This window comes from Eublepharis macularius, chromosome 3 (assembly GCF_028583425.1).
Source record: "Eublepharis macularius isolate TG4126 chromosome 3, MPM_Emac_v1.0, whole genome shotgun sequence".
Lineage (NCBI taxonomy): Eukaryota > Metazoa > Chordata > Lepidosauria > Squamata > Eublepharidae > Eublepharis > Eublepharis macularius.
This window is the reverse complement of record NC_072792.1, coordinates 55,353,817-55,379,177: the sequence shown is the minus strand read 5'-3', so window position 1 is coordinate 55,379,177 and position 25,361 is coordinate 55,353,817. Positions and strand designations below refer to the sequence as shown.

Sequence of the window (25,361 nt, the reverse complement as noted above, 5' to 3'; positions counted from 1 at the left end):
AGAGGCAGGCAATATCCAACTACCTCTGTTAGTCTCTTGCCTTGAAAACCCCAGTGGAGGTTGCCTTAAGTCAGTTAACTTTCCACCACCGTCATAGGTCCATAGTATGCATTTTAATGGGAATTATATCCACTTTCCTTCCTAACAAACATTTTTCCATGTGTGTAGCCATATCTGCAGAAGGAGAATTCAATTCATGCATCTAATGAAACAGAGATTCTAACCAAGAAAGCTGAAACTACAATCTGTATGTGTTTTTTTTACAGTGGCTCAAGATTTCTTTTTAGTTTTGTCACAACATACTAGAGGCTACCTCTAGGGTTACCAGTCCCCCGGTGGAAGGAGGGGATTCCCCCCATCCCAGCCTCTGCCCCCTGCTATCACTTATCTGGCCAGCGGAACATGGGAACAGGCCTCCCAGGCATGCTCCTAGGGCTGTGCAACAATGTCACTTCCTGGGAGTGACTTCATCGCACTGCCCAGAGAGTGCTCTTGCACTTTGCAGTGGGCCCATTTGAGGTTCAAAGTAGCTAGCTGCAAAGTGTGCCCCTGCTCCTGCACCTGCACCATGATGTTGCCCAGAAGTGCCATCACCAGAAGTGACATCATCGCATAGGCATGGGAATGCGCACATGCTTCATGTGTGCACAGGGGTGAGTACCGGATGCTGGAAGAGGAGGGTTCAGTGCTATCCCTTTCCTCAGGTTTCAGAGGGGGACAAACCAAATAGTTAGAAAGATAGGGCACTCTGTTTACTGTTTACTGCTCTGGCTGTCCTTTGATATGTAGATTGCTATTCTCAGGATTTCTTCCTCCTGACTTCCTCCCTCTCACTTCTCTTCCTGGCATTGTTCCAGGGAGCACCTCTCTCCTTCTCCCTCCATCTTGGCAGCATGGATGCAGGCCTTGTTCTGACATCCATGTCTATCCTTAGATTAGATAGGTAGTTAGGATCTGTCTCTCCTCCTTTTCTATCAGAGTATCGAGTTCCTACAATAAAGAACTCTTTCTTTTCTAAATATAAAGCAAGCATGTGCTTTTGTTATTTTCTCTCCTGCACACATACCAGCCAGCAGAACCAGCTCACAACCACCTATGATCACGCTTCCTCTGCCAAACTATAGACTCTGCTAATGGCCCAAACATGGAATCCTTTAATTAGGTTTCTGGGGCTTACGTACGATTTATTTATCACTGGGTGCCTGCCCTCCTGCCGGGAGGTTAAGGAGACCTGTCAACCCTAGCTACCCCTTTCAAATTTGTTTCTACTAATTACCCAGCTTGAATCAAGATATCAAGAGGGCTTAGGCCAAGAGTTTATATTCAGAACAGGCTGAATTCTGGAAAAAAACTGAGCATACACAGAATGCCATCCCTCAGCACAGAAAAACTGCACTTTCTATTTCTTCCCACATATTTTAATAATTCAGTCACATACTTAAAGATGCAGAAGAAGCAATGGAATTATATATATTGCTGGATCATTCCTGAAGTGTCTCAAGTACAATGTCATGTTTTACATGCTGGCTAGCCAGATGCTTCTGGGAATCCCCCCAGCGTGGAATAAAGGCTACAGCCACCCCACAGTTTACAAAAGGCCAAGTACCAGATGTCCCACCACCACCAACAACAACAACAACAACAAATCCCATTGCTTAAAGAGTGCTTAATATGTAATTAAAATCACTTTTGATTATTTGGGGGCCAGAGCAGTTCTAATTAATCTTAGACTTCAAATGTGCTTTATCTAAGTCTAAAAAAGATGTTAAACTGTCCACAAACACAAATTATAGTCATATATTTAAACTAAAATATTATTTGCTTTGATATAACTGGATTTCTTACACTGTGTAATCTGCCTTGAGTCTCAGTGACAAAGCTGGACATAAATAAAATAAATAAATTTATAATCATTAAAAAAATTACAGTGCATGCAAAACGTGGGGGGGGATCACACTTTCACTACTTTGATAGGATGTTGGAAAATAATATTAAATGGTCATACACACTTCCTTTCTGAACATTATATGGACAAAAGTTTCCTGTTCTATGATTAAGTGTATGTTTTAACTTCCCAGCCAGGGTAAGGATAATGAACCTGCAAAATGGGGGTGTGGAGGAGTGAAGGTATACCAGTTGGTTGATGGGCCCATGTCTGCCTTAGCCTCATTGCAGCCGCTGAGAGTTTTCTCAAAAATAAATAATAAAATTGGTGCAAAAAAAGGGGAAAGTGGCAATCACAGTCTCAGGAAGCCAATGTCTGGCTGTTGGCTGGGCTCAGCATTCCCTGCGCCTCTAGTAGTTGCAGGCAAAACTGCACAAAAATTTTAAAAACTGAAATGCATTTGATGAATGTATGACTAATCAAGCTTCAGGCTCCCCTTAAAGCTGACTTGGGCCTGGGGAATTTTGTCCTGCTACTCCCCCTCCTTTGGAGGCCCTGGCCCCAGCCACCTCCTTGTAGGGTGTTCTGGTGCTCATGTGTCAAGATATGGCCACACTCTCCTAGATGTGCCTGCCTTCGGTAGACTGGTGGTGGTGGTGGGGATGCCATCTGTCTGGCATCAACTGAGGCGGCTAGTGTTATGGCTGTGGCAGTGGCCTCAGAGGCTGCTCAGTTGCCCATCTTTCTGGCAGTCAGGTCTTTTCAAGGTCTTGCAGCCATTCATGTGAGTCCTGGCACAGCTCTGCTAGACACTGCTATAGGCCATGTATTAAACATTCCCCATAGAGTTGCTAACAACTTGGAGAAAACACATCACCATGTCTCTTTAACAGAAGCTTTTTTAAAAGCAGGTTATATTTTTCATTCCATGAAAAGCTTCAACTGCCTATTTCCATACTTTAAGCCTCTGTTAAAAGGACAGGACTTCGCCCCTCAGGGTTCTTGGCATATATGCTGAAATCTTCCTTATTTAGAACATGAGCACATCTGGGATCTCTCCTCAGGAGTCTGAAGAGGTACAATCCCAGCATGGGATTATTCTGAATGTAATCAGTTGTAAAATGCTGGAAGCTAACAGACTGGAGACCTTCCCAGACCAGTAGGCTGGTCTGCCTTGTGACCAACACTCTGTGGTTTGGATCCAGCAATGCGCAAGTAGAAAAACAAGTGGGCTTATTGCAGTTCTGCTTGTGCAAGTCATTGTGTAACTTTCTTCCCTATAGCCCAGAAATTGGTTGCACAGTGTCTTGCACAAATGGTAACTAATGTAAGCATACGTTTGATTTAGTACAAGCAGTTATCATGGATTTATTTCTTGCATTTTCACTTGCCCAAGGGTTATAGTGGAGTAGAAGTAGAAATATTACACTGGATTCAAATGTACATGTATTGGCTGCTGTTTCCTTGGCATTTTTTCTGAGCTTGTAAACATCACAGAATCACAGAGTTGGAAGGGGCCATACAGACCTTCTAGTCCAACCCCCTGCCCAATGCAGGATGAGCCTAAAGCATCTCTGAGAAATATTCATCCAGCCTCTTCTTGAAAACTGCCAGTGAAGGGGAGCTTACCACCTCCCTAGGCAGCTGATTCTACCTTTGAACTACTCTGACCATGAAAAAGATTTTCCTAATATCCAACCGGTACCTTTCTGCATGTTATTTAAGCCCGTTGCTTTGGGTCCTATCCTCTGCTGCCAACTGGAACAGCTTCTTGCCCTCCTCCAAATGACAGCCTTTCAAATATTTAAAGAGAGCAATCATGTCCCCCCTCAATCTCCTCTTAAGAACATAAGAACATAAGAACATAAGCAAAGCCATGTTGGATCAGGCCAGTGGCCCATCCAGTCCAACATTCTGTCACACACAGTGGCTAGAAATCCAGTGCCATCTAAAGGACTGTCAGTGAGGCCAGGACACCAGAAGCCCTCCCACTGCCTTCCTTCCAGCACCAAGACAACAGAGCACCACCTCCCCCCCCCCTCTTCTCCAAACTAAACATTCCTAAGGCCTTCAGCCTTTCCTCTTAGGGCTCAGTCTCCAGACCCCTGTTCATCCTCATCACTCTCTTCTGCACCCTCTCAATTTTGTCCACATCCTTTTTGAAGTGAGGCCTCCAGAACTGTGCACAGTACTCCAGGTGCGGCCTGACTAAGGCAATATAGAGAGGGACTATGACCTCCTGCAAGTAAACAGACTTTAACAAGGATCCAGAAGTCTTCAGTATTTTTCTTAAAAAATCCACCCCACAAAGGCCACAAAGACTTCATATTACTTGGACAGGAAGACAGGGAATATTCATACAAAGTGTGTTCTCTGTCCTTATCACTTTTATAATGAATAAAACAAAGCCGCCTGGCTGCCTGAACACTTGACTATTTTTTAAATCTAAAATGGAAATTTTCCAATATGCTGTACAGTCCAAGATGCTCCAGATCCACTTAAATGCTCTTCAGTCACTTACTGATTCATATATATGTTATGTTTTAAAGAGTCCTGTAAAATACAAATGGTGTTAGTCTTCTGAGTTGTTTCTTCCAACTAAGAGTGTTTCTTGCTGGTTCACACTGGCAGAAGCACTTAGCTTCACTCTAAGGTTTCTCCTAGTTCTAACTCTTGATGTTAAGTAGAGGGAATAAGCAGAGAAATGAGGTTGTTATTGACACAGTACTGAGGCGAAAGATCTTAAGATCAAAACTTCCCAATGCTTAAATAGGCTTTTCAGATACAGACACACAAAACGTGTGGCTCTGGTATCAGGCTCTTAAATTTCCCGAAGGAACCAAATTCTTAATGGTTGAACTAGACCTAACTACGATGAGAAACCATAAAGCTATGATCTTAAAGTTTGCTCTTTGCATACATGGCTGTGCAGTGCAACACCGATCAACTGTAAGAGCATACATCAGTACGGCAACCGTGTCACATTCTAAGTTCAGCACCTCAACACTAATGCAGATAATTTTGATGAATAAAAATGGCAAAATAAGAATATCTGTTGGAACATGGAGAAGGGATCCCATGCCAGGAAACAAGGAAAGGATTCCAGTAGCATGGTGAGGGAGTCCAGTGATAGGCAGTAAGTTTCTCTACATGGCTGTGTACTGCAGTGCAAATTATGTGTAGGATGCATCAATACATCAAATGTGCTGTTGCCACATTCTCAGTTCAGCACTTCTACACTAAACTGGAGGCACAGGATATATCCATCTTTTCCTTGAACATGCATGTACTGTACAGCTGTGTAGATTGTTGCCTGTGCTGATCAGTGGCACACAGATTAAAGTCTCCTTTCATTTGAATCTGTCAACTCCTGCCACAATGTTGGTGGGAGTGTACTTGGGGTGGTGAGGCCTGTTAACTCTGGCAACCATCAGGCTTAGTCACTAGCAGAGGCTGAATGGGGAAAGGTCTGTGACAGTGAATAGCATTAGGATGAGTCCCTTGGTTGCTACGATCCAAACAGCTGGGGAAGCACAGCAGGGTGCTTTAGCAGCTATTAGCTTCTCTCCAGCACTGTCTCTCTGCTGGAGAACTGGTTCTCTGATGGCTGGTACTCTGCTGCTTGGTGTGTATGTGCACGCATGCATGCATGCATGAGAGTGAGAGAGCAGTCTGGCAAGTTGCCATATCAGGCTACACACACCTACATCTGTCTGACTTTCTGATATCCTTCTGCTAAGGGCCGACAGTCTTTAAGAAATAGTGCTGTATGCTGACAGTGCAGTCCTATGCATTTACACCAGTTAAAGCTCATTAATTTGATACAGTACAGTGTAATCCCATGCAGAGGTACTCTAGTCTGTTTGGTGTGATGTTGTCTAGCTCTAGTATGCATTGTTTGCAAATTGGGTGCTTACATAGGAGCAATTGCTATATGCATCCTAGTGACCAGGCAAATGAAAAATCCATTGAATCTGACATTATATGTGTAACCTACAACAAATATGGAAAGCAGGGTAGGGGGGGGGTTGTAAAGGTTGCGTGTGACTTATAGTAGAGGATTGTAGCACAGGTTGGCAGGCAGTTGGTTGAGTCAGAAGGCTGGATTCACTTTAGAAGTGGAGTGGCTATTAATATTTTTAAAGATAAAAGCTTTAAATCTAAAGCTGTAAATATACATGCAAAGTTTATCTCAGAAGGCAAGTCTGTGACCTTCTTGACGTGAATCTGATGAGCCATCAATCAGAAGTTTAGCCTTCAGAAGCAATAAATCTTTTGTCCCACCAAAAAAGACACCAAGTTGGATCCAGATTAAATTGGCAATTTCCACTGATTCCTCCTTCCTGCTGCAGTCCCCCCTGATGACATTTCACAGGGCAACCTATATTCTCCAGAAGAATTTCACAGGGATTGGAGGCGTGCCGTGTTAGGAAGGACACAGGAAAGTTTCATTCTGTTGATGGAAAATTTCCAGCTCGTGATAAGATGGCCTTTTCAAAATTGTTCTTACACTGAAGAATATGTTTTAATACATTGAGCAGTCTGTTAAATCTTATGGATTATAACCAACAGTTATAATAATCAAAAAGCAAGTACGTACCTACAAGCAAAGGACCCACATAACTCAGGCGAGAGAAATCTCATCCATTTCATTCCGCTCAGTCCTTTGTTAGATCACCAAATTGCTGGTCAGCCCACCTGCTTGCAGAGCTGTCTGGTTCATGTGAGGACGGCAGTTCCAGCTCTCCTTTCTTCTTTTCCCTCACAGCTACTCACCGTGCCAGGCCAGCACTACTGCCTCTGCTTGCCAGGCTCATGTAGCACTAGCTATAGCTCTGCCCTTCACATCCATCCATCTGTGTGGCACATATGGCAGGGGCACCATCTCTCTCCCTGTCCACCTGGCTTAGGAGGCAGCTCTTTCTTTTTCACCCAATCCAACGCTACCCTCAAAAGGGATACTCCTTTATGTTGTCTGAGTAAGCTCAGAAAACATTCCTCTCGGCGGGGGAGGATTTAATCCCTCCTTTTTTGTGTTTTCCCCCCATTTTCCCCGTAGGTCTGCAAAAGAACACTCCCTATTTGAACCTGGCCACATCCTCTGCATTTTCCTATTTGCAGGGACACCAGTTTCAAAATTAAACACATGATCCCCTCCTAAATCCCTGAATTTTTTCTACACATTGTGGAGGGGTGGAGGATGCTTTAGTTCATGTAAACATAGCAGATGTATGTTTGAAAGTATGCACAAATAAAATTGCATGTTCAAACTGAGTATAGTGAATGGATTTTTAATGTATCACGTTGAAACCTGAAGAACCAGATGGTTAGTCTGAAACTTTCGGCTGTGCCAGCTGCTTTGAATGCAGCTGGGCTTCTCTTTGAATGCTTGCTATCCCTTGACAAGGTTTCCCAGGGAGAGTAAAATAATTTTTTTCTCAGAAGGGCAGTGGATGAAAAAGAACAGTTGGCAAAGAGAAAGGGATTAGAGAGGAAGCAGGAGAGAGACTCGCTCATAGAACACCAGCCAGTTAGAGTTATACTTAATAATTTATTTCCCAATGTCCCTCAGAGGTTGGCAACAAGCCTTCACCTAGAATCAAGGAACTGGTAGAAATTCTAGGTAATTTTAGACCATTTCAGTTTACAAATCATCAGGGCATGCAGAATTGCTACACACAGATTTGGACCATATGACTAAAGTTATGGACTATATGACGTTTTTAGATTGTATTTGAGAAGGCAAGAGATCAGTATTCTGAAGGAAATAACTAAAGATTAAAATGTTCTAAACTTTCAAATAGGCTGGAATAAGTCTACTTTTCACCATAAGTACCCAATATTTAAAATATTTGGCACAGCTAGAGCTACATCATAATGTATTTGCTTGTAGCAAAACAAAACAAAAACACACTGAACTGATCTTGGTCTACCCATCGGGTTCTTGTGCTCCCACCCCTCCCGCCCCCATTTACCTGGCTGGTGGGAGGGGGCAGAATGCGCCTCCCGGGCTCACGCAGGCTGGGAGCGCGCGAACAACCACGGAACAGCAAGTAGGTACCAGGCCTTCCACCTCCTGCCTGGGGGTGGGGGGTGGGGGGACCTGACAACCCTAAATCCCGTTCATCCCTATGGAGATAGATTTTGAGTTCCTTTCTTTTGTGGAAATTAAAAACCTTTGGTAAACTGCAAAATTGCTCCCAAATAGATCACAGACATGTGGTAATGTGTCAGATTGAATTTAATGAGGTATTTAAAATTTGAGAGTGAGTCTAGCAAGAGATAACATGCAACATCTACAAACCCATAATATTACCACCATCCCATGTAAATGAGGCATCAGAATACATTTAAGCATACTAAAAGTTTACTTAACTACTCATCGGAACACATCATCTTAAAACATAAGTCTATGTGGTGTAACAGAGTGTTGGACTAGGATCTTGGGAGACTCATCTTTGAACTACCACTCTGCTATGGAAGCTTGCTGGGTGACCTTGGACCAGTCATACACTCTCAGCCTAACCTACCTCACAGGGTTGTTGTGAGGATACAGTGGAGAGAATAATGCAAGCCTCCTTGGATCCTCACTAGGGACAAAGATGTGGTATAAATTAAGTACATTGTACTTTATAATCACTAGAACTGCAAACTCCTCATAAATAAACATTTGAGAAAACTAATACATGTGCATATATACGTTATGAATCAGATCTGTGATGTTATATTTAAAACAGAATCTTAATATCTTAAATCCTTATTAGGATTTCATTAATTTTCAGTGATAATGCAATCACTATTCTTTAAATTATTCTGGAAATCTAACACATAACATATATTTTGCTTTGGAACTGCAACAGTTGAGTCATTAGAAAATTCAAAATGGTTTCTATTTATTATAATTACCTAATTTATTTCAGGATAAAAATGTATTAACTGGAATAAACTTTGTAGTGTGCTTGATAAAAGTGATCAAGGCAGAGCTTGGACCAGTTCTCTTCATGGTGATTTGGGGAAACATTGCTATTTTAAGGAATATGTAACCACTTTATTCACAAGAAACCTATAGACACTGAAATTCCTAAAGCAAAAAATGACCTTAAGAAATGGATCCAGGTCCCAATAACATCATAGAATTTCAAACAGCTGTTGCACTCAGTTGAGTGAACTTGACCAGTTCATCCAACTGGTCTCTATATAAGACCACACCCAATGGCCACTATTTACTGCCAAGTGATTTCAGCTATGTTTTCTCAATCAAGAAACTTTCTTGGCCAACTATGAGCAACTATGACCAAAAAGGTAAATCTATAACATTATGCATGAATATGGTAAGTTTCATAGAAGCTGATTGGTGGAACATGGATTTGATGTGGATCTGACTGTATCTATCTGCCATCTATTCTTGCCTGAATGGCTACTCATTCTCCACCACCTTCCTCTAGTGACATTACTCTGGGTAATGTCTACACTGCAGAGTGGCACCCACAGGGTTAACATAAAAGAGACAGTGTGGTTTGTGGTTAGAGTGTCAGACTAGGATCTGAAAGACCCAAGTTTGAATCCCCACTTTGCTATGGAAGTTCAGTGGGTGACCTTGGGCCAGTTATACACTCTCAGCCTAAACTACTTCACAGGCTTATTGTGAGGATAAAATGGAGGCTAGGAGATTGATGCAACCCATTTTGAGTCCCCGCTGGGGAGAAAGAGGTTGTGACAGAATTTACTTTTAAGAAGGTTTCCTAAGTGTAGCATTTAGAGAGCTAGAAGGGAAGGAGTTAACAATTGCCTGGAATGAGAACTTGATTTAACAGACTGCTCCCTCCTGACTGGCCAGTCGGAACCAGACTTCAGAATGACAGTTGGTTGCTGACAGGAGTTTGAGGAAAGAATGTATATGAGAGTCTGACAGGGAAGGTCAGACAGGTTCCCCTCTGATGTGAAGGAAAATAAATCTTTTGCCCTATCTGTAACATCATTGTCTTGAGGAATAATTCTAGTTAAGAATTCCAAATATAAAAGCCAGCACAAGCTGAAACCCATTTACACAGTCATGATAGAACTGGGTGTGTGTTTTTGGCAAAGAGTGATTGGGTAGTAAGTGCAGACTCCCATTCAAGCCAAGTTAAGAAGGGTTATATCTTCTTAGGTGAAGGAGATTAATTTCTGCCCAGTGTCTAAAGGGGATTTGGCTCTGAGGAGGATCCTGGGTCTGTTATAAAGGGAAAACAGTTTTGAAGTGACATCAGGAAACCTCCATTGTAAAAGGGAACTCTGTGAAGAAACACTGTTGCAGTAACCAAAGTATTAAACAAAACACCTCTCACTCTTAAGGATTAAGAACATAGAAACTAAGCTTCAAGAAATCTGTTTTGCCTGTGATAAAATACTAAAGAATATTCTGTTTTACCAACAAATTTTACCTCATCTCTTTCATTCCCTGACTGTCCTTATTCCATCGCTGCCTGTTCAATACAGTTGCTGTTTCTTTTGAACCTTATACAGTCTCTGGTGCCATTTACAAAAATGAGAGAGAGAACTCCTGCTCCCCCCTCCAACCAATCTGGGCTGAGCTAAAAAAGACAAAATTTTAACTTCTTATCAGGGTGGGACAGAAAATGAACTTTAAACCCACAAATAGAGTCATGCTACTTAGGGCTGCTCAGCCAAAGCAGGCAAACCTTGGATTTTGGCAGGAAAATCTGCCTCGGAGTGGGCAAGTGAAGGGGAGTCCATCATGTGGGGGGTGTTTAAATTAAGTACAATAAAATAAAAAGTGGAATCTCCTTATATATACCAGGGTTCCATGGATGGTGCTAATTCTTGCTATTAGGAATTGACAGTGGGAGTGGGGTGAAAGGGAAGAAGATTCTGTGACCTGGCTGCCTCCTGGTGACTTGATAAAACAAAATGGAGAATTAATGATACAGACACCTTAAGGACTATAAAGAGGCTTTACTACCACTAAATAAACAAATAATGGAATAGCAATGAAAACATAGACCAGGAAAAATACTAAGAACACTACAGAGCTACACAGTAAGACATTTATCTTCCCACTTCCCAAGTTATAAACAGTTAAAAATCTAGACCAAAACACTTAAGAACTAGAGTGAAGCTTTGCTATAAGCAAGTAAATGAAGAAAGGAATTGAGACAAAGGCACAAACTAAAAAGAACAATGAAAAACACAAAATGGAATATTCACTTACATGGATTCCATATCAAACACAGTTACAGAGGAATGTGTGGATTTCCACAGTGTACTGGTATACATTTAAGTGACGGTGAGATAAAGAAATCATAAATCTGTCCTGGAGTGCGCTTTCCCAGAAGGAAAAGGTCCTGGAAAAAATGGGTAGTGAACAAAGAAGCAGCTAATGGCAGTTAATGGAATCTGCTGTAGCAAAGAGGTGTAGCAGAGCCCACAAATGTACGTGAATACACAGCAAAATCTGCAAGGAGGAAGAAAGAGGAAAGATCTATAGAGATCTAGAGAAAAGTAACTGTGTCCTAGAAAGAAGGCAAATAAGATCTGTTTTAGGGTAACCTATATGCTATGATTACCTATAGAAGAAGGAAATGGGGCTGTTTAATATGGACAAATGGTACTTGCAAACCCTGATAGGTAATTGGCTAAGCAACAGGAAAGCAGTGGAAGAGTGATTTATTTCATGTAACCAGATGGAGACAGGACTTTTTACTGTTGGGGTACTTGGCTCCTCAAAGACTAACCTTAATGACTCTTACTATGGTTAATCTAACACATTCGTGTTTGGTATGTACGTTGGGGTGGATACTGCTGATGAGAGACACTTCCCTTCCTTGATATACCAAATAGGCAGTTGAGTTATCTAACAATGTATGAGCAGGATATAAAGAAACCATGACCTTCCTGAGTTTCTGACTCATTTAGCGTCTGGCATGGAACCATTATATCTATATGACTTAAAATGTCTATGTTAACTAGCTGCAACTGAAGGCTTAAACTGAGGGAGTGTGTGTAAAATGAGTGAACAACAAGCCTAGGAGCCTTTTCCGTTTGCATATGAGAAGGCAGTGAAACCCTCCAAACCTTGTCTCTAGTGTACTGTAATTCCACAACGAATGCTATGGGTCTATTTAGGGATCCACTGACCTGACTGTGGAGGCCAGTGTGCTGAGGTGACACTGCATGCGCTACCTCTCCACACCCTGTGGCTGCAGGGAGGACAGGGCTATCCTTGGGGTATCAGCTTCCCTACGGCACAACCAGCTGGCTCCCAGTTCCAGTATCTTTGCATATTTCAGCAATATGGATGCTGCACCATCATACCATCTTCCATCTATGCAGGGCTTTTTTTCTGGGAAAAGAGGTGGTGGAACTCAGTGGGTTGCCCTAGAAGAAAATGGCCACATGGCTGGTGGCCCCGCTCCCTGATCTCCAGACAGAGGAGAGTTTCGATTGCCCTCCACGCTGCTGAGCGGCGCGGAGGGCAGTCTAAACTCCCCTCTGTCTGGAGATCAGGGGGCGGGGCCACCAGCCATGTGGCCATTTTCAAGAGGTTCCGGAACTCCATTCCCCCACGTTCCCCCTGAAAAAAAGCCCTGTATCTATGACATGGACAAGCGTATTAATTTGTTGCTGCAAAAATGTATCTGATGAACTGGGCTCAAGTTTACAAAAAATTATGCCACAATAAATTTGTTAGTCTTAAAGAGTTCTGAATAATACTAACCATCTTTTCCTGTTATCCCCATAAGTAATGCAGTCAATATTTCAATAACTGCATCCTTCTGATCAAACAAATACCAAAAAAGATTAGATAGAAAAATATTGATTCAGTTGAGAGAGAGTTCTGTTTATCTGTATTCCCAAATGCTCCATATATATGCCAGGTATTAGGCAAAATAAAAGCCAAAATAACAGTCTTGTGACAGTTCACAGACTAACAAATGCATTTCTTAAAAGATATAGCATCAGGAAACATTTAAATGCAAAGCTTTAAAAGTTGATGCAGTTTAATTACAGTTTCATCCACAAACGTGAACTGTATCAACCTATCCCAATAAGCAGTGAGGCACTGCGACTGGGCAAGCAACACTGAGCTGGAGATGGAACAATCCAGGGATGAGGAATAGCTGCAGCCCCCCTCAGTTATGTCACTTGGGTGTGCTACATGGCTATGTGATCATAGTTAAAAGACTGAAGGGGGTGGTAGGGTTAGCCACCCCTCAACAGACTGAATAACAATGCACCTCAGGCCCTCCAGCAAAGGATGTTAGAAAGACTGGGAGATTGATTACAAGGCCAAATGCTGGGCGGTGCAGATGAATTCTATGAAGAAACCTAAAATATAGATCCTCCTATCTCTTTTATCTTGAGGCTGAGATTTCCCAAGTGATTTGGCCGCCACAGAAAGGCTATCTGCATCTTTTCTCAACGCAATTGGATGCCATGGTGAGATTAACATTTTGGTAGTCTGCAACAGAAAGCCAGCCTGGTGGCAGCAGAACTAGCATAAAGTCAGTCATAGCCTTAAACTCAGCCCTACTCTTAGAGAATTCTTCAAAATTGTAAACAATTGAAGTGCAGCTACACAGGCATTATTGATTCATCTGGGGATCACAGTTAATATGGGCAAGAGTACACCATGTATTTGCTTGGATGGCAGCCTAAAACCCCATTTTGATACAGTTCCCAACATCCTGAATGCTCAGCATAGGTTAAACACTGTTCAGTTTAAACACAGTGAAATTCTCTGTATCATGCTAATGATTTCATTTGCAGTCTCAAATGGTGAATCTGTATCTTGAGTCATAATCCTAAACATAAAACATTAGCCTTCTCAGTAACACAGTACCACTGATGGTAGCAACAGCAAAACCATATGCTCTCAATTTAGTTTACCACCAGTAGCAACTGTCTAGCTGCCCACAGTTGTTCTCTGCTTAATAATATTGGCTCATAATAAGTGCATATCTGTTATTAACTAGAGCAATATGAAAAATTTTAATAGAATCACACAATATCGACAGTTTGGTGCTTTTAATTCCGTAACTACATTGCAGGACTGCTTTTTCTTGGGGATGGGGTAGGGAGAATAACTAAATACCCACCCAGTGTGTTTTTTTTACTAGATAGTTTAGATGTTCAAGATCTATTCAGTTTTGTCAAGAGGGAAAGACTGAAATGTAAAATCTCAGAGCTGTCATTTTTCTCCTCTGATTTTTGTGCAAAAATTATAGTGATGGTCTTTGCTAAAATGCTTTCCTAATTCATCTTTGATGCTGCTACCTTTCTTTCTACTCTGTCTTTAACCCATCAACTACATTTTTGTTGCACTGTACCCAAATGTTATAGTGTCTTTTGTTTATAATTTACAATATTTCTATACTACGTGCTCAACCAAGTGCCCAGGTTGGTTCACAACAACAACAAATCAACAAAATAGCTCAGAGAACATGAAATAAAAAAGAATTTACCCATCAGATTGATTAAACTTAATAAAATTCAGAACGACAGCAGCACAACTCCATCACCCAATAATTAATAGACTGAATAGCAACCAATAAAAATTCTAACACCGCCTACGTAAAGATAGTTTCACCAGGGTCACCATAAATTGAAAGCAACTTGATGGCACATAACACACAAAAAGCAAGAAAAGGACAGGGGAATGAAACCAAAACTAGTTAAAAGCCAGATGGAATAAAAGAAGTCTTGGCCTAGTTCTGGAAAGACCCTAACAATGGTGTAGATGCAGGAAGTTAGAGGAGACCGTTACCAAATTTAGGGCCATCTAGCCAATAATTAGCCCCTTATCTCAATCTTAGCTCAATGGTTGAAGGTATTGAATTCAAGGAGACTATGCTCAATAGTATTAAAAACCACTGAGAGCTTCCTTCATGAACCTCATGTTCATTTCAGATATATCACCTGGCACTCTTAGCACTTATTAATTCCTTAGTGCAGATTGAATGTAAAAAAAAATGTTTAGACTTTAATGAGAAAAAGAAAAAAGGGATTTTACAACTGAGCTCTGTGAACCACTGTCCTGAGAATTCAACATTCACTGTAGTTCATCTCCAGAAGTTTGGTGGAAGACCTCCTTCATTATATTTTGGTTTGCTCTTTATATTCGATGCCCAGGAATAAATTTCTGGCTAAGACATCAGAGTCTTTAACTTAGTTTTACAATTATGACAAATTAGTGTTCATGGTGTCAGATGTGGATTCTTATGTCTCCTACAAGATAGCACTTTTTGCTTTAGCTGCTAGGAAAATCAGAGCAAACGTGGCTTCCAAGAAAATAATCAGATGAAATATGTAACTTTCGAGTCTGAATGAGAAATTTTAGAGATGGTTGAAATTTTAAAATTTTAGGGCTGTAAATTTGTAAAGGCTTAGGGCCATATACAATAAACTTATTACCTTACCTTACCTGTAACTCATCTCTTTCCAGTGCAAACTTAAGTTACATAATGGAGTAAGGGAGTAATAGAAGTTGTTAGAGGGTCATGGTAAACAGGACTTACTTTCCTTGGTCTCAGGTCAAGACCAAACTTTCTTGCCAAATATAGGCTTGTACATAGCATTATCAGTAGTAAAAAGTAGCAGTAGTAAAAAGTACTGTTGTACTGCTAGTTTATGCAAATTAACACAACTCGAGTGTTAAACTAGAGTGTAATATTTATTGAGACATTAATTCTCAGAGAAGACAGCCTATTAGACCATTTTATTGCTTTAATATATTTATTTAATGTTTCTAATATGTTATTTAGACATTTGTACACTGCTTTAGGCTTTGCTTTAAAAAAAAGAAAACCAAAAACATAAATACTAAGGGAAATGCATGTAGACAATGTACATTTTAAGTCCTCCAGGCAAGGACTGTGTCATTTTTGTGTTCTGAACAGCTCCTTGATGGCACTTAATACAGTTAAACAACAGTAACAGCAACAGGGAAAGTATATTGACAGTACACTCCTAAGCAGAATTATATTATTCTATGACCACTGACTTCAATGGACTCAGAAAGGTGTAATTCTGCTTAGGATGGCTTTGTTGCAGAACAAAATATTAGCATACACTTCGGCTCTTTATCCTGCAAATACACAAAGAACTCAAATTCTAGAGATCCAAACTTAAGTAAGGCCTCTTTGATGAAATTCATTTCCTTGCAAGCATTTCTACTTAAAATTACCAGATATGCCTATGAGGAAGTACCATTTGAGTAATGTATTTCTTGAGAGAACATCTGTGTAGAGGAGGCTAGTAGAAAAGTAGGCATAAGAAAAGTGACAGAAGTAGAAAACAGTGCAAATATTACATGGTCATTTGTAAGATGAGTTTGTAATTTTCAGTGTACTTCAGAGTTCATTATGAATGATCACTCTGTAAAGCCATCAACTACAATTTCCATGAAAACATTAAGACTAAAATATAATTTCTTTCACTTATTTCTAGGAATGCTGTTGAAGAAAACAAAAAGCTGTATGCAATTTATGACACAAGGTGAGTGTAATGAAATTGCTTCCTTATCGCAGTTATGACCATTGAACTTTATATATCATCAATATATGTGGTGGTCATGGTGGTGGTGAATGCCCTCAAGTCATAGCTGACTTATGGTGAGTCGCGACCCCTGGTGGGGTTTTCATGGCAAGAGACTAACAGAAGTAGCTTGCCATTGCCTGGCTCTGCAACCCTGGTCTTTGTTGGAGGTCTCCCATCCATATTACTAATCAAGGCTGACCCTGCTTAGCTTCTGAGATCTGACGAGATGAGGCTCACTTGGGCTATCCAGGTCAGGGCATCATCAGTATACGCTACTCTGCATATACAGCACCATACATTATGTGTATCATGTACAAAACTACCCAACAGGAACTAAAAATTACACTTGTTCAACTAGTTTACTGATACTTTGAAAGTTTGCTCTTGCATACATGTGAGATTACAGCCACAATCCCACATTAAGTATACTCATGCACTTTTATATCAAGGCATGTGTGACTCTGTACAAATTATATTATATTCAGCCTACAATATACTTGAGATTAAATTCTTAAGTGAGAACGAAGTGTTAAGAAGTAGCAATAGCATAGGTCCACTAAGGCACATTTAAACAAGACACCAAAATTAGCCAATATTTATGTAAAGTCTGAGATTCTCCACAAATTGAAAGGAGTACATTTCATTTTTAATCCTATGAATTATTCTATCTATAGCCATGTTGTTGTCTCTCCTGATTTAGGAGACCCTTAATGAACTGATCAAAAGAGAAAAAGCAGAAGTCCTGAAGTCCAACCTAAACATGGCATGGAGTTGAATATACACTGATTTTTCTTCAAAAAACAAAAACAAAGCACATGCAAAAGCTAAATGTTTGAGCCTAGGGAAAAAAAGAGAAGAAGGACGAGCTGCTTAACTATTTCTCTCCCAGTCATCAAAATGATCCCCAACCCCATCCTCGCAACACTCTCATAGATGAAAAGGTAACTGATTCTTTTCCATCACTGCTGGAAAAGAATCAGGGGTTATTCTGAGTACAAAATGCTTGCATAGAAAAAGGGTAACCTGTTCTCACTATGATATTATTCTGTCAAATTAACATTCTTCCCAACTTGCCTTTGGTTTAAAAAAAAATACTTTGAGGAAAGACACAGACTGCTGTATGTTAAATCCATTTTGGCCCTAAGAGGGGAAAATCATTAAAGTGATGAATTATGTCTATTGGAAAAAAAACGTATATGAATGACCTAAGAACTTGTGTCTGTAACAGATACTTTTTTGTGCCATGTGGTGCCTATTACACATTAGCTTATCAGACAGCAATATCTTAAGATATTTAGGGATTGCAATTTATGGGTTGCATCCTGCCAATCATTTCCACTGATGACCGAGGGGGAGGCAATCTTATATACTAATAGCCAAGTGGCAAAAATCTGCGGAGATTGGAGCCATGAATGGACAAGATAGATCTTCCTACACACCTGAAAAATGCCCCAGTTTTGCAGAAAAATATGAAATCTAAAAAAAATACATTTTTTTTAAAAAAAAGAAAATCTAAAATGGTAAAAAGAGTGCCTATTAGCTTTAACCAAATGCCCTCAGTAGCTGTTGATTGGCAACCATACAATTTCAGCCAGTATTCCAGGCTTTGTTTCTGTCAGTAAAAGGCAGGGGGATGGCAGGGCCCTTTCCAGGGCCATTTGGGCGTTTGAGGGAAGATCCATTGGGGCCAGGACCAGAAACAACTACTGGGTGACTTGACACCACATGACTTGCATGACTCACCCAAGCCTTGTTGCTTGCTATCATTCAACAGCAGCTTCCACCCACAAAAGCCAGTGTACTGTAATGGTTAGAGTTTCAGAGTAGGATCTAGGAGACTCAAGTTTGAATCACTACTCTGCAGTGGAAACTCACTGGGTGACAGTCACATACTCAGCCTAACCTACCTCTCAGGGTTGTTGTGAGGATAATATGGAGACAAGAAGAATGATGTAAGCTGCTTTGGGACCTCATTGTGGAGAAAGGTAGCATATAAATGAAGTAAAGAATTGGGAGGGCCAAATAAAAGGTAAATTGTTTAGTGGTTTTGAAGGAGAGAATCACATAGGAAAGGTGAGGATATGGAGGTGACTAGGAGGAGGGAAGAGGAAATAGTGTGGGGAAGGGGAAAAGTGAAGTACCCCCCCTCACAAGTCCTTGCAGGTTCCCAGCCATGCAACTGGGCCCAGCTCAGCTGGCACCACACAACTGGGCCATAGAAGAGAGGCTGCCGAGGGGGCAGACAAAGGTGGGTGGCAAGGAGAGAAGGAAGTAGGGAAAGAGAGACGCTATGGAGGGCAAGGAAGGGGAAAATAACATGGTGGGGGTGGGGAAGATGAGATGGGTCCTCGCTTGTTTTTACTAATTCCCATCTCCCATACTATTCTGCGCCCTGACCTGAACAGCCCAGGTGAGCCCGATCTCATCAGATCTCAGAAGCTAAGCAGGATTGGCCCTGGTTAGTACTTGGATGGGAAACCACCATGGAAGTCCAGGGCTGCTACACAGAGCAACATAGAGCCAGGTAATGTCAAACCACCTCTGCTTAAGTCAGCTATGACTTGACAGCACTTGACAGCACTTTCTACCACTGCTATGGTAGTGCTGTCAGCTATGACTTGACAGCACTTTCTACCACTGCTATCATGCTATTCTCAGGGTCCCTGTCCCCCAGGAGCAGCAATTTGGGAGGTATTTGGGGTTGTGACAGGAGAAGGCAGTGAGAAAGTATACAAAATCCTTCAGTCAGCAGTAAGTTTTGTTGGGCTCCAAACCTATGAACATATATGCTCTTTGTCTGTTTTAAAGTTTATGCACAGGAATAGTGCACAGGAATACTCTATGTAATAAAGTTATACCAGTGACACTCATTTTCTACAGAAGTAGTCTGCAGAAGAAAATTCTACGTTTATCATCATAGTATGTAACTATTACACTATAACAGTCAGAATTCCTCAAGAAGCATAAAATTACCATAAAGCCACATCAACAAGATCCAGAATTCAACAGATTTAATAAACAAAGTCCCAATCAGCAACTAGTTTTCAGGATGTAGATTTTGAAAGGAGAATTAAGTGTTGTGATTGTGAGCTAACTTTTCAACTGCCACCATCTCAAGGATTCACCAGTAGTTCTATTTAAACGTGATTTTATCCACATCTTTTTAGGCCAAGTAGCACCTCCCAGGTGAATCTCCATTTGAAGAATCTCAGGAGCATTCATGAGGTTTTTTTTTCTGGGAAACACACACTAATCTAAATCCTGGAATCATAGGCAGATCTGTGTATTAAAAATGAATGCCAGGTCTATGGAATAAATCTTTATTCAAGATGAATATGTGCATCTCAGTAAGATCTGCAGCTTCTATCCATGTGATTAGAACAAATTACGTGGTTACATACCATGCCAGTGATACTTTTCCAGTTATGATATGTGCTGCTGGATATATATAAAACAGTCCATTCTAATCGTGTGTGATATACACACCATGAATTATATATACCATGCGAGTAACATTAAGAAGGATGCCACCAGCATGTTGAGTAACCATGTAATTCACTCAAACTATGTGGGCAGAAGATGTTTCCAGGAATGCTGTGGAGCAGTCAATAAACAGTGGCAACTGCACCACTCTGGGTAATATAACAACATGGCCTCAGTCCTGCTTGTGCTGACCTCTGCTGAAATGGAGACACCCTGACTACATCTCTCTAATAGTTTGGATACAGTCCAAATTATTTCCCTTTATGAAGCTCAGCCTGTTTTAAAGTGCAGTAATGAGTTTAAAATGAGACATACCTTAAAGAATACATAATAAGGGCCAGGATTCCTCTGTGTTTCAGTGACTCCCTCACAGCACTCCCATTTGTTCACTAAATTAATATGGTACAGAAAATACTCTTCTTCATTTAAAAAAGCAAATTAAAGTTCAAAGCTAAAGTGCAGTTATGGCACATCAGATTTTATCACTATATTGAAGGGAGCCCTAGAGTAGGTAAACAAAAGGTGCAGCCCACCCATTTCATTATATTGGTTTGACCTTTATGAGCATAGGGTCTTAAAATCAATAACAGAACTCCCTTCTTAATAATCTGTATATCTGGAAAGGTACTCTTGCTATTATGTCTGGGAAATATAAGGGTCACTGTCTAGTCAAAAGTAAGCTCTTTTACTCCCCTTTTGAAATCAAAGGGACTTGTGACATGTTCTTAGCATTCTTCCACCAAATTCCAAGAGATTTGGCTGGATCAGACCCAATAAAGGGGAAGTGTGAACACATAACATTTTAAGAGGGGTACAGCCACTTCTGCCCTCAAAACACAATTTCTGCGGCAAAGTCTAAAAACAAGTTCAGCAAGTTTTCATCATAGTCTGACCATGAAAAAAGCTACTTTGTGAATACCCGTTGGCTAGTGTCTGTACATTACTAACACTACCCTCCTATTTCTCAAAACATTTTTCAAATACTTTCAAAATCTTTTGATTTATTTTAAGTGAAGAATCAGTATACAAACACACAAGCTCATACAAAAAGCTTTTTACAATGTTTAAACATTATATTTTTTAAGTTTTGAAATTACCCTAAAGTTCCTAAAGAATTCAGGTAAGCAAATGTTCCATATAAAATACAAATTTTCCTCATGGAGTCCCAGCACCCTCCCTCCTCCCCCAATATCACAGTAGAGCTGAATAGAAAAGATAACCTTAATTAGATAAATATAACAGACTTTATACAAGTGCTGATTTATTCACACCTTACATTTCCTTCCGAAGCACCTAAATAGGGCATTACTCATATACATTGTGTCTGATGATGTATAGTTCCTAAAAAAAAATTTTTTTGCATCTTTATTGCATTATAAACCAATCTGGTTTTAAGAGAAAGTTGAATAACATGAAATGCTCAATATGTGGGAGGCTGGCCCAAGGAAGCCAAGACAGTCAAACTAGTCCCAGCTAAACGTTATCCCCCAGGGCAGCAGAGGAAGGCTGCTGGAAGCATCAACTTTGGAATGTCATTAAAACGTGTTACTCTCTTAAGTATTTAATACTATATTTTAGAGGGGTGTTTCGATTTAACACCTCAGGAATCAAAACGTCTTGGGCCCAAGACATAAAGCTCAGTAGTACCATTAACTGTACCTATCCTGACTAGCATTCTGCCACTCAAAGAGGATGGCAGTTCCCACACAATCAGCTCAGGAACATGGGAGGCTGTTGTGCTACTGGACTCAAATTGAAACAATCACTGTGATTTCCATACCAGCCTAGTGTGAAAAATGCTGCAGCCACCTGGAATTCCATGGTGGCCATCTGCGAAAACATCACCAGCACAGAAACACTGTGAGTGGAATCCTAAGCCTGTATACTTCAAAGTAAGCCTCACTTTGGCCACTCCGACTTGCTCCCTATTAAGACAACAGTCTTAATAGGCCTCCAGTTGACACACCCAAGGCAACCACAAGGTGGCCAATCCTCATGTATTAAAAATGGAGGGCAGCATTCATGAGGAAGAGTTTGGATTCACTTCTCACACACACGCACACACTCTATGTGTGCGCGTGAGAGAGAGAGAGAGAGAGAGAGGTTTCATTAATGTGAGCAGCTCTGAGTCTCTGAGAATGGCTGGATAAAAAAGACCCTCAATAGACGTTGGCAAAAAGTAAATGGGGTAAAATGCTGTTGCTCACCGTTACGTCTTAGCCAGCCCTCAAGCTCTAGTAAGCAGCACAACTTGTGCCCCCCGCCCAACATATAAGTGGGACTAGGGCTGTGTAGGGATGAGGTCCCTTCACTTGGTCTGCGCCGGAAGAGCCACCCGCAGCGAGCAAGGCCGGGCAGAAGCCGCGTGGAAGCGCTGCCCACAGGGCCCGGCCGCCCGCCGCCCCTTCCCAGCCCCCCCCCGCGTGAGCCCGCACTTTCCTTTGCGCCCCGTGCAGGAGCTTCACCTGTGGCTGCTGCCGCTTGCCCCGTGCCTGGCGTGGCGCGCAGGGCTCCACCCGGCTCGCGCCTGAGTGCGCACACGGAATTGGTGGCATCGGCAGCAGCCTCGGCGGAGGCAGCGGCGGCGCGGAGGAGGAGCGGGCTGGTTCGGCGCGAGCGAGGTGGCTGCAGCCGGGCAGAGGCGTCTGGGCAGGAAGGCTCCGGGGTGCCTCCGTGGCATGGACGCTGTCCAAAGCCGAGCAGAGTCTCCTCGAGGGAGAAGGAGGCGGAGGCGCCCGGTGGAAGCCCACGGCCGCAGCTCGCCAGTGCCCTGAGCGCCAAGTCGCGGTGCAGACTAGCGCTCCCTCCCCGGGCGAGGCAGGCAACCGGGCGGACTCCTCCTCGAGGGGGGGAGCTCTCTTCGGTGCCTCTCCTCCGGAGGAGCTTCGCCACAGCCTTGGGTAGGGGGTGGGGGGGAGAGGAGCGAGCGAGCGAGCCGGAGAGGGGGACTGTCGCCTCCGCCTCTTCCTCAGCGGCTCTCGGGCAGCCGGAACCGCACGCGGCGGCGGTGGCTGCTGCTGCGGCGGCGGCGGCGGCGGCGGCGGCGAGGCAGCCCGGGGCGGAGGGATGTGGGGCTTTGGGGGAGGCAGGCTCTTCGGCATCTTCTCCGCTCCTGTCCTGGTGGCCGTGGTCTGTTGCGCCCAGAGGTAGGAGCGGCGCCTGGCGGGAGGGAAGGGGAAGGGAGGGGACAGGAAGGAAGGGCTGCGGCGCGCTGAGGAACCAAACTGACCAGACCTCTCCTGCCCCCATCTCCACCGCTTCCCCCTTCTTGTCTCTCGCGCCTCCCCAAATGCCTCTTCCACTCTCTTGACTTCTCTCTCCCATCACTACTTCACTTTTCCATTCCTCGATGATCTTTTCTGCCTTTTCCTCCTGCCCCACCTCCAACTCTCTTCTGTCCACAGTGTGAATGATCCTGGCAACATGTCTTTCGTGAAAGAAACTGTGGATAAATTGTTGAAGGGCTACGACATTCGCCTCAGACCAGATTTTGGAGGTGAGAAATCTTGTCTTTTGAGGGGGGGGGACTTACTTGGGTACTCTTTCAGAGGATGCATACGTTTCTCTCTGCCTTTGCTTCTGTGCATGGATAAACGATGTAGGGTTTTTTTGTGGTTTGAAGAAACAAAAAATATTGTGTCTTTCCTGTTCTTTTTCTTAGGCCCCCCTGTGAATGTTGGGATGAACATAGACATTGCAAGTATTGACATGGTTTCTGAAGTCAACATGGTGAGTAGGTTTTCTGAATGGAAATGACTGGAGTGCTGTTGGTTTGGAGATCAACCTTTTTCAAGAATTCTGTGCTTAGTCTTCAGCTTTAGCAGTTATCTTCAAAGCAAAGGCCTGGAGTGTGTTTCCTGGGAATATCAGGTTGAGGGGTGCTGAAGAAGAGGCCCTTTCTGCAGACTCTTAGTAGACACAAACTACTTCTAAGTTACCTGCTTGAAACTTTTTTTACCTGTGGCTGAAATGCAGGGGGACTAATTGTTAGCCCATTGTCTGTTTTCCAGAGGCTCCCCTTACTCAGATTTTGCGCTTTCTCAACTATGTTGCATTTTCTTGCTGGGCAAAGACTTCTTGTTGATTTGAGAACTTGTAATGTAGCAGAAGCCAACATAATGGCTGGCTCGAGTGTGCCATACGCAGTTAGTGCTTGGATGTGGGTGTTTTGTTGATGGCATCAGCGGAGACTGCATGTTGAAGTTTACTGAAGGGAATGGAGCCAGTTTTTAGAGTGCTGTCTCAGGTGCTGAAAGGGAACTTCTGTTGCCCAGAAGCATCTGTTTGTTCTTGCTGCTTTTGGGGCTTGCAGATGTCACCATAATCAGAGCTTCAATTCTGTGCTGTTTTTATTGAGTGTGAAAGAGGCATTGTGCTGTCTAAATCATAAACAGGCTGTACTACAAAACCCATGTTGCTTGTCATCAGTGTACAATGTGTGACATTTTATGAACTTGTGTAACAGATAAGCATATATTAAAGAAACAAGTATACCACACTGCTAAGATGATGAGCTAATTAGTTGCATTCATCTGACCTGATGCAACTTTTTAAGTAAACAGACAATTTTTGTGCATCAGGATGTTTATTTCTTGCTTTTAATGACTAACTACTGGGGAAACTTGCTTGTCCGTAGTAAATATATAACTACTTTAGAATTTGGCTGTTTGGAAAACAGTTGCATCACAAGTATTTTGTGTACTGATCTGTTAGAGAGATTACAATTATTTATTATACTATCCCATACTATTTTACCTTCCTAATTGGTTTATTAGATTTATAAAGTGAGGTTGGAAGATCTTTGTATTTCTTAAATTCTTCAGTGATCCATGTTGGTCTATAATTTTGTAGACAGATATTTTATGACCTGATTCCATGTGTGACACTGATTACATTACTTATTTATATACTTGTGTACATTACTTACTTGCTATAATCATAGACTTCTCTCCCTTATGTTGAGTTTATGCATTTTTTACCCTTAATTGACCACATTTAGGAATAAGAATCATTTTGGATATGATGGAGAAACACAGGAACTAGGAAATACAATTGTACTTCCTGTATCCTGCTTAAATTGTCACATCTAAAATTGATCTCTGCCTATTAATTTTAATGGGACTTCCAGCTAAGCATATGTAGAATTGCAGCCTCAGGACTGATTTTCCATTTGAGTAGATGCTTCACGTCATGTTAGAAAAATGCTGTCCCCCCCCCCCCGATGATTTCCTTTGGAATTGTTGGGAAAATACAGCTAATGTTGACTTTTGGAAACATCGAGTTCCTGATGAAATTGATTGAACACATGACTAATTGTTTATGAGATATGCTGCAAACTGTATTCTGTATTCTCAGTTGACAAATACTCCTGGCAAAATGTTTGCCAGTATAACTGACATTCCACCATAATGCACAGGAACACCTTTTATTCTAAACAGAATAGCTAAAAAGTCAC

At 41.9% G+C, this 25,361-nt stretch overlaps 1 protein-coding gene across 1 annotated transcript in view; it reads left to right on the top strand.

The window, feature by feature from the left end:
- The first annotated feature begins 22,957 nt into the window (after window positions 1–22,957).
- Window positions 22,958–25,361, top strand: part of GABRB3 (gamma-aminobutyric acid type A receptor subunit beta3) — a 157,159-nt gene continuing 154,755 nt past the window's right edge. Inside the window, exons 1-3 of the mRNA XM_054973970.1 lie at window positions 22,958–23,052; window positions 23,311–23,402; window positions 23,568–23,635. Of these exons, the coding sequence (XP_054829945.1) occupies window positions 22,973–23,052; window positions 23,311–23,402; window positions 23,568–23,635 (240 nt within the window). The 5' untranslated portion in view covers window positions 22,958–22,972. The remainder of the gene's footprint in view (window positions 23,053–23,310; window positions 23,403–23,567; window positions 23,636–25,361) is intronic.